The 13,709-nt window shown below is 34.3% G+C and overlaps 1 protein-coding gene across 2 annotated transcripts in view; it reads left to right on the forward strand.

Moving 5' to 3' along the window:
• The first annotated feature begins 600 nt into the window (after positions 1 to 600).
• Positions 601 to 13,709, forward strand: part of Glra3 (glycine receptor alpha 3) — a 251,344-nt gene continuing 238,235 nt past the window's right edge. Inside the window, exon 1 of one of the 2 annotated variants that reach the window (XM_032918805.1) lies at positions 601 to 1,107. In XM_032918805.1, coding sequence (XP_032774696.1) covers positions 989 to 1,107 — 119 coding nt within the window. In that variant the 5' untranslated portion in view covers positions 601 to 988. The remainder of the gene's footprint in view (positions 1,108 to 13,709) is intronic. The other variant, XM_032918806.1, reaches the window with a different exon arrangement.

Here is a 13,709-nt window from a genome sequence, read left to right on the forward strand (position 1 = left end):
GGGAAAATCTAAGTGATGTCTCTCTAGCAGCAGCCTCAGGAGGCTTCCTCCCTTAGTCTTTTCAGAAGCCTCATTAGCACCAAAGTCAATTAACCGGCTGCGAGCTTGCTCCGCTCATGGAATGCTTCTAGAAGCAACTCATTCTGCTGGGCATGTGCATTGCGTTCCCAGCTCCCCAATCCCTTCTCAAGGGTGTGGGTTCACTATCCACTCTAACGTTTCAGTGTAAGCTCTATGAAACAGTCATATCTGAAAAGATATGTCTTTACTAAATTGTGCCTTTTCTGCGAGGGAGGAAGCCTCCCCGCCTAGTCTATCCCCTAATCCTGCAAACCACTGAATCTTCCCTTTTCAGCTACAAGGTTCCCTCCCCATTCCCTCTAGGGAGCCCTAGTGGGCTCTGCACCAAGTCTACACTGCCCCTCCTTTTTCAGGGGGTGAAAGACTGAGCATTCCCTTGTGAGGTAAGTGGCCTGTCACTCTGTCCTGCTGTGCAGCTGTGATTGGCGGGAAGGACAAGTCCTCTGGCCCCGCCCCCGCCTGTCTTTGCCGCGCTCCGCTCGGTGGGGTTTCGCAAAGGTGGAGAGCTAGACTCTGGCTCTTGGACCTGGTGGAGCAGCATTCTCAATTTTGACTGCTGTTGTGCTTCCTCGATCCCTGCCTGGGCCAGAGCCAAGAAAAGGCGAGTCCTTTTCTGCTGATAGAACTGTGAGGAACTGTTGCTCAGGACCTCTGCACTCCTGACACGTCGTCACAGTCTCTCGCTTTTCTGTGGCTTCACAGTGAAATCACTCGCACGTTTGTAGCCGGGTGAATCCTTCTGCTCCAGTGCTCAGAGGAGGGGTCTAGGAAAACATCAAGTGTTTGAAAGAGGGATTCAGAGTACTGCGGGAGCTGTCTGAGGTGCTGAAGCTTCCCAAGCGTTTGCCTCTAGCAGCCCCAGAAGGGGTTAGATGGCACGTTTTCACTTCTGTCTTTCTGGTCCCCCATGCCTTGGATAAGACTGTTTTCAGGATCGGGAATATCTTTCCGTATCATGGCCCACGTGAGACACTTTCGGACACTAGTTTCTGGATTTTACTTCTGGGAAGCCGCACTGTTACTGAGGTAAGTCCCCATGCATTAACAATCTCATTAAGAGAGCTCAATAAGTCAATGTGTTAATCTGCAACCACTTGTTAATGAGGAAGCTGAGAAATATGTTACTGTGTTCTGACTTACTGAAACTATCCTTTAAATCTTAATTATCTGTTTCAAAGAGCCTATTAATCTATCTATTGAGACATCTAGAAACATAGAATTTCCTGTTATTTTTCACTGGGGTTGTGTGTTTAAGTAACTGGGTTCTGTCCACATTACTCTTTCAAACCTAATGACTTAAAAAATAAAACAGATATTTTGCTTCTGACGTATTTCTCATTAGAGTTTTCTTGGTAATGATGAATTATGTTTCCTGGGTGTTAATTTCTTTTTTAAAAAAATAGAAAACATTAAGAAATTAGAAATGAGGTCATCATTAAAATAGAAAGGATAATGTAGAACATAAGCATTATTGATCAGAGAAATGTCATTTTAATATATGCACTGATAAAGTCAAAATAGAAACTTTGCGATGACCTAATTCAGCATTAAATTCAGCATTAAATTCAGCATTAAATATGTTCTGTGTCTACAGTTGTCTTGTGGAAGAGAGCAGTATAAGAAGACTATTAACTTGTGAAATTGTCCTGCCATGGCAGTTTTTATGATGTCTCAATTATATTTGGTAGGCTCTCAACATTTCTTTACAGTTACCTAGAAGATATTAGGAGAAGCTAGGTGAAAGTAAAGATAACTGAAACCCCACTGTCCATTAAACACTGTATGAAAGCAAAAAAAATATTCATATAGATATTTAAACCAGCAACATAAATTTTACATTAGTATTGTCACATAATCACTGTGGGATATTCACTTTATGGCTGAAAACCTTTTCAAGAATGTCAAAGTTAAATCACTAGAACATTGAATTAGTTAACAATATGCTGGTGTCCATGTGATGCAAGTATTCCTCCTTGTGTTAATAATTCCAGTTTTAATCTTTTGGCTGTCTTAAAAGTGTGACTCACATATTGTTCTGGCAGGCCTGTTTGTAATAGGAAATAGTTGAATATTGCATTTCCTACAAATGCTGACTCCTTTTAAATTGAAGTCTTAAAAAATCTCAGATCACAGTATTTTAAGTGGACAGTGTATTAATATGATATTATGTTTTTTGTAACTTTCTATTGACATAGGTAATATATCTGTGGAGCAAATCAAGAGTATGTAGAGGTCTCATATATATATATGTATATATATATGACATATATATATAATATGTTAAAGAAGGTGGTACAAAATTTAGGTTAAAATATGCTAATCATTTTGACCTGATAATTTATGTTTAGTATCAAATGTGATAATATATATTTTTAAAAGCCAATGTGTCTGTTTGGTTTGCATTTAAGGTCAATTATTAAAACATATTAGTCAATGAGGTAAAATTTATGCAATGACAATTCATAAAAATAATTTTATTGTAGCTAGGTATATAATCCTCATTATTGGATCTTTGATTTATGACATTTTTATTGAAATTCCCTAGAAGCGATTGATAATTTTAATTTATCTTTAATATCACTAATTAATGATTAAAGATTCCTTAATTAATGATTAATGATTAATTAATTATTTAAAGAATAGTCCAATCACAAATTCTTAGAAAAAAACTTTCCCAATAAAAGTTTTGTTTCATATTTATATTCTTTATTATATTTTTCTTTCAAAACCCAGAGAAGGCCTTATCCTAAACTGGAATCATATAACAGTAGATAATTCTTCTGTGGAAACTTTAGTAACATTTGAAAAATAAATATTTTTACCTCATAAAAGATGAATTCCTCAGGAATGGAAGTGTACCTTACTGAAAATGATGTATAAATGTCTTTATGGAAATATTCTTTGTTAACTAAATCTTCCTATGATGTATCAACAGAAAATTAGAAATGAAGGTATTGATTTGAAATATGCTCATTACTGTTAGCTACAGTCAGCTTACAGTCTTACTGAACAACAGGAATCATTACTTTAACATTGCTATACTTTAGCCAACTCTTTTCAGGAAATATAGAGGCAACTGTAATAACCAGTCAACAAAATCATTGATAATGTTCTGGTTCAAACAACTTTAACTGGCTTTTAAAAGACTTTAACAGTTCTGATGAAAAAGCATAGATAATTCTAAAATAGATGTATACATAAAATTTAGCTACATTTTACAAAAAAAGATTCACACCCATGTGAAGAGATCACAGACCTAGAATTAGGAGTAAAAGTCAATACTAGGTAGGTGTCCACACCAACTACCACCTTGATCTCCTTTCAAAGGCATCAAAATTCCTAAAGGTAAAAATTATCATAATTTGTGCCACAGAAGTTTTTCTTGCTTGTGAATGTTATAAATAAATAAAAATATACATGTGATTCATATTTCAGATGATCATGTTTGTATGATTATGCTTGGTGCTGCACATAGCAAGAATTCTTTCTTATTAAAGTATGGTGACCTTAGGGCAATCAACTTACTCTCTTGATGGATTTATGGACTATTGTTCAACTTTGACCTAATATAAGTTTGCCATGAATATCCTTGAACATAGTGTGATGTATGTACTTTTGTTTGCATGTATGTATGTATGTATGTATGTATGTATGTATGTATGTATGTGAGTACCGTGTATCATACCTGAGACTTTCTTTAGAAAATTTCTGAATAATAGGGCAGGCGTGAGTATGGTTAGATTAGTATATTAAACTTTGGTAGACATCATAATCTTCCCAAAGCTGTTATACCTAATTCTATTCTTATAAATACTGTCTGAGTTCCTCTGTTTTAATAATACCTATCTGGGTTAGTACTAAAATACTATAAAAGTTTCTAATATTTTCCTTGATTAACATTGAAAGACCACAGGTTTTTGCCTCTTTTATCAAGATAATTTCTATGTTTTGGTGATTAATTTTAATAAAAAATCAGTCAAAATTATAAGAACCCAAATATTATTATCACAAGTCAGTTAGAAATTTCAGGTTTGGTATATTTTGAAAAAAATTTAAAAGATGAGTTACACATGAATTTAAATGGATTTATGTTTCAAAATTGTATAGATAAAACATTAGTTTTTAAGTGCTAAAGCTTTCATAATTTACTAAAATATTTCTGTTTTATTAAACACTTTTCATGTGTTAGTTTTCATCCTAATAAAGTGAGGAACAAGATATTACTGTTCATCTCTTTTTGAAATGTAAATAGGTGATGATTAAGAGAGGCTTGCAAAATAAATGCCAATGCACAAAAACCACAGGCAAATTTTTCATTAACGTGGTGGTCAGCAGGTTATACCAGGTAATGTTTTATTTTTATAGAGGCCAAACATAGGTTTGCTATTTGGATAGATTATAACATATTGTGGCTAAACCTGACTGTGTAAACTTCACAAGTCAACACTAATAAGATGAAAAGTCTTTTTATATTACTTCAAAGTTTCCCAGAACAGTTTGTCATTTTAGATTCTTGGTTTGGCTTTATATTATCCTTTAGAGATTGAAAACAATCTTTTTAAGTTACTTTGTGCAGTAGATATCTGTTTTATTATGTAATAGACTGAAAAAGAATACATTTCAAAGAATAAACAATTACACTTAAGGTTTATTACGTGAGGTAATATTGAATCAATAATTTTATACTTTCAATGAATTAAACCTCACCCACATGATTCTCCTGTTTTTCTATGAAAAAAATTATATAGAGGTGAATATAATCCAACATCCTAGTCAATCTATGCTTCAGACTACAAAGCATGTTATAAAATACCATTTTGCTCTATAAAGTTAATTCTTTTTATTCAAGCAACTCTGTACCAAGGTATGTCAATCCACTATTATGATCAATGTATAATGTTAAGAATTTCAGTATAATTATCATCTCATCAAGTTCTATGTGTATTCTTGCATACCCAGCATGGTTACCCATGCTTGACTGAGGAACTATTACCTTTCAAAGCATAGTACTTAAAGTATAGAAAAGAAATTTAGGTCAAGTGTCAAGAAATGTACAAGCACCATTTTCAGGAGCTTGAAGCAGGAAAGCTGTTGAGAAGCTTTGACACTTGTTCTTATTCCGGTCATATACTTGCTCAATAGAAAAGACTATTTTGAACTAGACATACTTATAAAGTCACATAGTGAATGCCTAGGAAATGGTGATTGTCTAAGTTAGTAGAGGAAATTATAGTTTGTGATTTAAGATCATATTTTAGTTACAACTACTAAAATGGTTACAAAACAAACCTGCAGGGCTATAGAGATACCTGCGGCCAGGCCAGACAACCCAATTCTAACCCTAGAAATAATATGGCAAACGGAGAGAACTGACTCCTAAAAGTTATCTTTTGACCTCCACATATATGCTGTGGAATGCACATGGCCAACACATAAATACTCACATAAACATAGACACACGTATACACAAGTAAATAAATGTTAAAGAAATTGATAATAAAAATAAGCCCTACCTAATATAGAGGGAATAGAGTGGAATGGAATATGAATAAATTTAGAAGCAAATGACATAATTATAACTCTGTAGTTACTAATATAGGGGTAGTGTTAGAATTTGGATCAAAATAGCTATGTATCCCTCTCCTTGAGACAGAATTTCCTATAAAGTTATAGGTAATGACGGGGTACCATGGCACTCTTATTGCCTCAGATACTCAAAAGGCTTAAACAGGCAAGTTAATTGAACCCAGAGAGTTCCAGGTGACCCAATGAAATTAGAGACATTTTTGAGCTATAGACCAAAAACCTTTCTCAAATCAATGATGATGATGATGATGATGATGATGATGATGATGATGATGATGATGATGATTATAAACAAAATTAAGCCTGTTGTATAGCTGAGGAATAGAACACTTGCATAGCACGCATGAGGCTCTACATTCAATCATCAGTACAGAAAATTTTCTTAAAGATGAAAAGAAATGAATACTGATAGAAATCTTTACTTGCATGTTTGCTTTATACTTGAAACTACGTATATGTATTTTTGTTCAAAAAGCTTACTTGAATTATTAGAATATTACAGGCTGTTTGGGCCATTTTAGAAAGGAGCACTGAATGTGCTTAGAATGTTTCAAACATGAAATGCTACCCTTGTGTCCTGCCCTTAGGTAAGTAGAGGTCTGCAGAGTAACTGCTACCAATGTAAATTTAGCAAATGTTTCTAAAAGGAGTATTGAAGAAACTTGCACAAACAAAACTCAGCAGTTAAAAGCTCAAGAGTACAAGGTCCAGGCATCCACATTCATGTGCTTATGTACACAGAGAAATATACACATACATTTACTACTGCAAACAGGAAAACACATGTATGTGCAATGAGGGTGATACACAAAGGAGGGTGCAAGGAAACAACATTCAGCCAGAATGTCTTGTAACATGGGACATGTATGATGGATCCTCACTGGTTGTCTTACCAAGCTTACCTGTTTATATTGAGTCTACCAATGCTTACTGAAAATAACAAATATAAGAATGTGTCTGCAAAGAAGTGTGACATATTTATTCATTGTTTGTTTTTGCTTTGTTGCTTCCCATCAAGGATAGTACAGTTTGTAGCTTTGTTTTGCTTGAAGTAGTAGCCAGGAAAAGGGAATAATGAGTTTCCTCAATCTGGTTTTTGAATTAGAAGTAGGAATTAGATGACAGAAGCAATAAAATGTGTGAATCAGTTGAGCAACTCAGCCCAGAGTTGAACCTCTGCTAAAACTGCATGCCAACAACATGCATTTTCCAAATTAGAATTTAAACCCTCTGTTGTCATCAGAGAGAGAAACTAATAAGTAGATGTGGCCCCATCACAATTTCTGAAATGCATGCTCTCCATGTAAGAAGTTCTCCGGGAGAAAGTGTCACTGACAAATAACAGGGAATTTAATCCCTAATAGTAACTTTCCAGGTGCAGTTAAACTTAAAAGCTAAGTGATTAGTAATATGACAGTGTTAATGAATGGAAGAATTTTGAAGATGATTGGTGAAGACACACGATCACAGATTTTCCACACCAATTATACTAAACCTTGAGATATTTTTGACAGTGTTATAAACTTAACTGCTAAGGTAATATGACTAGATGATGCTTAACATGGAGATAACTGGGGCATTGAACTCCTACATAACTCTGAGAACACCTGAGAAACATTTACAATGGGAAACTTTTTGTTCAGATTTAAAAATCTCTACATTGGGACTTCATTATTATTGAAGAAAATGTATTTGTTAATAATTGTAATAATAAAATTAAGTTATTATTCTATTTTTCTATCCAAAGTAAGCATAAGCTTCCATTCCCTATATTTGCACATGCAAATATTAGTCTTAGAGTTTAGGTTTTATTTATTTGTTCTTTTTAGAGTTTTACATTTTAGAGTACATTCCTGCTATATCTGAATCAGGATTTGAGTCAGGAGCATTTTTTCTAGTCTGTTGTTCCATGCATAAAGATCAAACACTCCAGTTTAAAATTGCTTTGTAAATTTGACCTGTATCCTTCCATAATTTTTATTAAACTGAGTAGAATAATGGTTGCATTTTCTTTTTAATATGCAAAGCACTGGTGCACATTTGTTCTTTTGATAGTTTCTGTGCACACACGGTATCTATTTCATGTTTCTGTTTTAGTTTTTTGCAGATTTTTCTCTTACCTTAAAACTGTAAGTTCCTCAAGGATGGGCTTATTTATTAACTATTTTATCTCTGTAATTTTAACTCAATATCAGATATTAAATAGAAACTCAACAAAAAGTTTTTAAAAGGATACTTTCTGCTTTCTTGCCATGACATAAAACACAAGTTTTATATGCAACATGTCATATAAGATACATGACCAAACGAATTATACTTTGAAAAATTTATTCACTATGAGGTCAAAAAACACACAGACATTGGTAACGTTTAAAGCTGTAATGAAGTTACAATTTTTTACTCCACAAGGACAATGGATTCTGTTTTGTGATGCAATACAAATTATCACACAATTACTGAATCATCATTATTATTAGCTTTTTCTAAGATCCTTTTCATTATTGCTTAAAAAGGATTATTTTTGGTATATTATTCTAACTATAGATTATGATACCACAAATACACCCTTTGTATCTCTTGTTTTGTACTCTGTATGCTTTTTCTCCTATGCTTTAAAGACAGCTTAAATCCATATACAAGCAAAAGTATCTGCCCAGCTTCTAATGGGTGCCACCCTGATGGGATGTTTCTTAGAGGAAAATTGTATAATTATACAGTGTTGTATACTTTATACAATATAATACAATTATACAAAATTATATAGCTTATACAATAGTCATAACCTGGAGTCATCATTGAGAAATAAAACATATTTTTGATAATTTTCGGTTACTTACTAGGTCTGTGTCCCTATGAAAATGAACAAATTATATCATTTAACTACTGATACAGATAAATACAAAGTAGTCCAAAAGCAAAGCAGAAGGGAACTTTGATAAAAGTTAGAGTTAGAGAAAGGACTGAAGGAGCTGAAGGTTTTAAAACCCCATAAAAAGAACAATGCCAACCAACCAGAGCTCCCAGGGACTAAACCACCATCCAGACTATACACGGACTGACTCATGGCTCCAGCTGCAATTGTTACAGAGAATGACCTTGTTAGGCACCAAAGGGAGGAGAAGCCCTTGGTCCTGCCAAAGCTGAAGCCCTCCCAACACCTCCCTCCTCCCGACCCCCCTCCCAGTGTAGGGAAATGTCAGGGTGGGAAGGCAGGATGAGGTGGGTGTTTGGGTGGGGGAAAGTAGATAACATTTCAAATGTAAATAAAAAATATCCAATAAAATATAAAAGCATTGTTTTAAAAAGCCATTAGGATTTCTTTCAATATAAATTAAGTCACCACTGCCCTGACTAAAGTTACTATTGAATGACTTATCTATATGTCTTTATAAAAGAACATTAGGTACACTCTCAGCATATTTTTCTGTAATTTAGACTGTTAATTTTAGTGTGGACATTAGGCACATGTGAAATCTCATATGTAAAGTTATGGTGTCCTTCTAAAGCAGATCTCAATAGCTAGTGCTGGTGTTTGCTCTGGAAAGACTCCTGGTAGGAAAATAGAAAAAGCTGAGTGTAGCCCTTAAAAAATGTTACAACAAATCTACAAAAATTCTAGCAACAGATAAACTAGAGGAAATTACATATTGTCAGTAGGGTGTGAAGAATCAGCAGAAGCAATGCTTGACTTGAAAAAAAAAATTCTTACTCAGACTCTCCAAATAACACTTCAAGTGTAAGCCTGTGAGATCAACAGTTAAAACCTTGTCAAATGATATCCCCATTCCTTCCATGAAATGACTGAGAGAAAATGTGAATTCCTTCTCTGTGGCTAAACAATACTCATTTTATGTCACCATCTCTAAGATGATACCTCAGATCTCATCCCTAGTCTCAGGAGGGACATACCTTCCGTTGACCTATGCCAATGTCCCAAAAGCATAGTGGTTGAGGATGTCCCATTCTCAAAGAGTAAATTCTTTCACATAAGAGGCAGTGATATCTTCCTAGTCCCTCTATGTGGCTTCCATGAATATCTTGTACGTGAATTTCCTACTGAAACCCATCCCTGACTGCCCTTCTCTACTGCAAGAAGCCACTTTTAAGTGCCAGTAAAACATACACCATCTCATTCATGGAAGAGACTTTTAGATCCTTTTTGACAATCATTTACTGTTGTGTATGCATGTGTTTGTGAGTGAATGTTTTCATGGATTGAAAGGCAGAGGCTAATGCCTCTTATGTAATGAAGGAGAAGTTTTTTTTTTTTTTTTTAATTGAATGTCAAAGATTTAGCGAGGAGGCTGGCCAGTAAACCCCAGGGCCTTGATTCTGTCTCTACAATGCTGGGATTGCAGACACAGATCACCACGATTGGTATTTTTACAAGAGTGATAGCGGTTCAGATTCAATCTGATATCAAGAGTTTGGATAATGTGCTTTAGTGAGGGAGCTACTGCCAGCCCCCTCATTTACTTTTGATAATACATTTGCACTGAAAAAGGAAAAACATAACCAAGAGATCACCAAGCAGGAGCCAGATATTAATCAATTGTTAATTAACATATTGAAAGTCACAGGTAAATTGTGTTATATCTGTTACAGCTCTCAGCTCAGAGTCACTGACGTGTTTCTGAGTCCCTTGATAAACTGAGAAATATTATTATGTAATATTTGGTTTTTTGCTTTTAATCCATTTATTTGTATGCATATAAAGATTTGGTGGCAAAAAAAAACATCTTTTTTTATTTGACAGATGACAATCACTAAATGTATAACCACAGATAACTAGCAAATAAAGCAATAGTTACAAACATTGAACAAAAAGCAAGAAATATTTTTTGGGGTAGAAACAAACATAAAATATTCTTAAGGAATAAGTCATTTAAATGGTCACAGGACTCCAGATGGGATGTGAGAAGGGGAAAAGAAAGCCAATTCAAATGGAGACTGCGACGTTAGCATGGACAGCATTTTCACAAGAAAACAAAGTGTAGGCTACAGTCAGCTTCACAGTAACATTTCTATAATAGGGCCCCACATTTTCTTGCAATAAATGACTAATTTATGTCGTTTTAGGACTATATTCTCCTACAGTATCTGTAGGGCATCAGCAAATGCTTTTTTAAAAAAATAATATTTTTTCTAGTATAAAATGCTGTATTTACCTTTTCTTGAATGTAAGGGAAGATACATTCTGAAAAGCCAATGTTTCTGCCTGTGTTTGTCCTATGTCTTTGTTAATGTATACTACTTAAATTCTGTACATATGAACTTTTAGATGGGAATTTTAGCAATAGGTATATTAAACAAAAAAAATCAAGAAAGAGGAGTCAGGTACATGACTGAGTCAGTAAAATGTTTTATAAACAAACAAGAGTACCTTGGTTCTATCTGTAGACGTTTTGTAAAAACCACTGGCTGCATGATTACAACTCCGGCCCTAGAGTGGAAGACATATATGATCTCAAGGATATATTGGCCCCACAGTCTAGTTAAATTGATGAGATCCACTTTCCAGCGGTAAGTCCTTTCTCAAAACCACATTATGGCATTTGAGGTGTGTCAGCAATTTTTTTTCCTGGCACTTACAGGTAAGCATGCACATGTATATACATCCACACTCATAGGAGCATGCTTATAAATAGATTATACACATCAGATTATACACACATCAGATGCAAGCACATGTGAACACACATGACAGCATAAAGAGGCATCGGTTTATGAATTTCATAAAAATAAAGTGATAATTTCTTGATTAGAGTTAAAAACAGAAATATATCAAGCAACCCTAGTTCTAAGTACTTAAATCTGTACCTTTGTAAAACTACATACTTGCTGACTACAACTCTAAGATGCAGTGAATGGTGTTTCTACTATGCATTCTGTCATCCTCTCATACGAAGACATTAATCTTTACAGACATACAAAAGAACCTTTTCTTGTGCAGTGCATCATGCTGTCCAATAAAACTACAGTAACTTCTTTGTGTCCCTTTCTTGCCTTCTATTTTATACAGTGAGGAAAATGGAAGCAGCAAGGATTATATAGATTAAAATACTGCACATCTCACTCTTCTCTAAGTTGTTACTTTGTAAAGATCTTAAAATACTTGAAAAGACCTTAGAAATCTTTCTCCCATAACCCCTTGGGATTTAGGGTATCTCTTTCTTACTATAAATCTTTAACAGTGAGCATCATCAAAGACAGTGATTCCACTGCAGATCTCTGCAGGTGTCTTTGAGATTATAGTAACATTGAGTATCATTTCTGGTCCAAATATTTCTTTTTAACCAGCATCATATAAACCTCAACCTTTGCTTTACTTCAATTTTTAAAAGTCATTATTTTCTGCGTGTTTGTCTGTTTTCATATACAGATACAAAAATATCAAAGACCTAGAGAAAAATAATTTCCACGTTTGGAATATAATTAAGAAAATAGGAAGTCTTACATTTTGTCTGGTTTCTCAGTTCATGAACAGCATCTAAACAATAAATGTAGAGACAATAAATCAAACTTCATTTCTTATTTGGAAAGATTCAGTGACATTTCTATGGACTGAGTGATTGTTGTAACTATGCTGGCTTATTTTTAAAATGTAATGTATATAGCCATAGGCATCGACAGACACATTTTTAAAACTGACATTATCAAAATATGATCATATTTCTTTAGCATAAATATGTACTTAGCATTGGAGTGATAATTCTTTATTTGTTTTAAATCTTTAGCCTCTCTTCTAAAAGTCTACTAACATCCACTGCAGTCATACCTATAAGTGCTACTTAATTGTCACAAAAATGTTATCATAGTTTTAGCTCAGATGGGATTCATTGAGAGGGATGAAATAAAGTATGTGCTGAATAAAGTATAATCAATGCAATAAAATATTCTACAATAAAGGATCTATATATCAAAAGTAGAAGGAAAAGCATTACAACCTATTTGCATGTAAGAAACAGAGAGTAGCATGGGGTAAAAAAATTCACATATATGCAAGCACGCGTGTGCACACACACACATACACACACACACATACATTTAAACAATATTAAAGGATAGTACCCTAACAAAAATAGTATATAAAGAAATGTTACAGTTGTGTAGAGAAACTTGTAAGATAAGTTACTTACACACACACACACACACACACACACACACACACACACACAAACACATACACAGAAACTAAAGGGGGACTGAGGATAGAGATGTGATATTGATGACTCTCCCAGTTGTTAGTGGAAAACTTCAGAAGTGATTATAAGATTGGGAAGTATACATCATTGCATGGTGCTATTCAAAGCATACAGCACTTTTTAGACTTAACAGTATGCATTTAATTGCCATGAGTGAGAAGTCTGGTGATTCATGTCAATCTGTAACTTGTGCTCTATTAGTCCTGCACTGACTCATATATATTGGGAGCTGAGCTCTGGGTACTAACAGCATACCTGTAACCCCTTAGGTAATGTAGTCGAGAAAAAAAAGGAAAGACCAAAATATGGAGTTCTTGATCGCTTTATTTTACTCTTAATCTCTATTTATTATTTTATTTTATGTTTTTAAAACAAGGGATTTGATAGGGGCAGGAAATGTATGGAGAAGCTCAGACCCTATTATTAGTTTTGTCGTGTGCCTGAAACTGAGCTATTAAGAACTGCTTACTAGATTAGAATTTCAAGAAGGCTTGAGATTTTTGTCTATGGAAAAGAAACCCATAAATAAGGAAATGCTTTTGGTGAGCAAAGGGTCTGACAAGTTGAAGAAGGGCTTTAAGAGCAAGAGCTGAAAGGGAAGATTTTGAAGCACAAGAGGTCAAAGTCTTTGGAATGAACATAGGTGTTAGGTAGATAACATGCAATAGGGATGGGGGAGGTTCTAGTTTTACAAGTAAGACAGTGGAATGACCAATGACACTTTTGACATTGGAGGCTACGCTATTAACTGAGATAAAGACAAACAGTAAAGCAGACTAGCAAGGATTGCTCAAACCATTACAAAAGTAGGCTAGTTTGCTTTGTGCACTGTGGCAT

Source organism: Rattus rattus, chromosome 13 (assembly GCF_011064425.1).
Source record: "Rattus rattus isolate New Zealand chromosome 13, Rrattus_CSIRO_v1, whole genome shotgun sequence".
Taxonomy (NCBI): domain Eukaryota; kingdom Metazoa; phylum Chordata; class Mammalia; order Rodentia; family Muridae; genus Rattus; species Rattus rattus.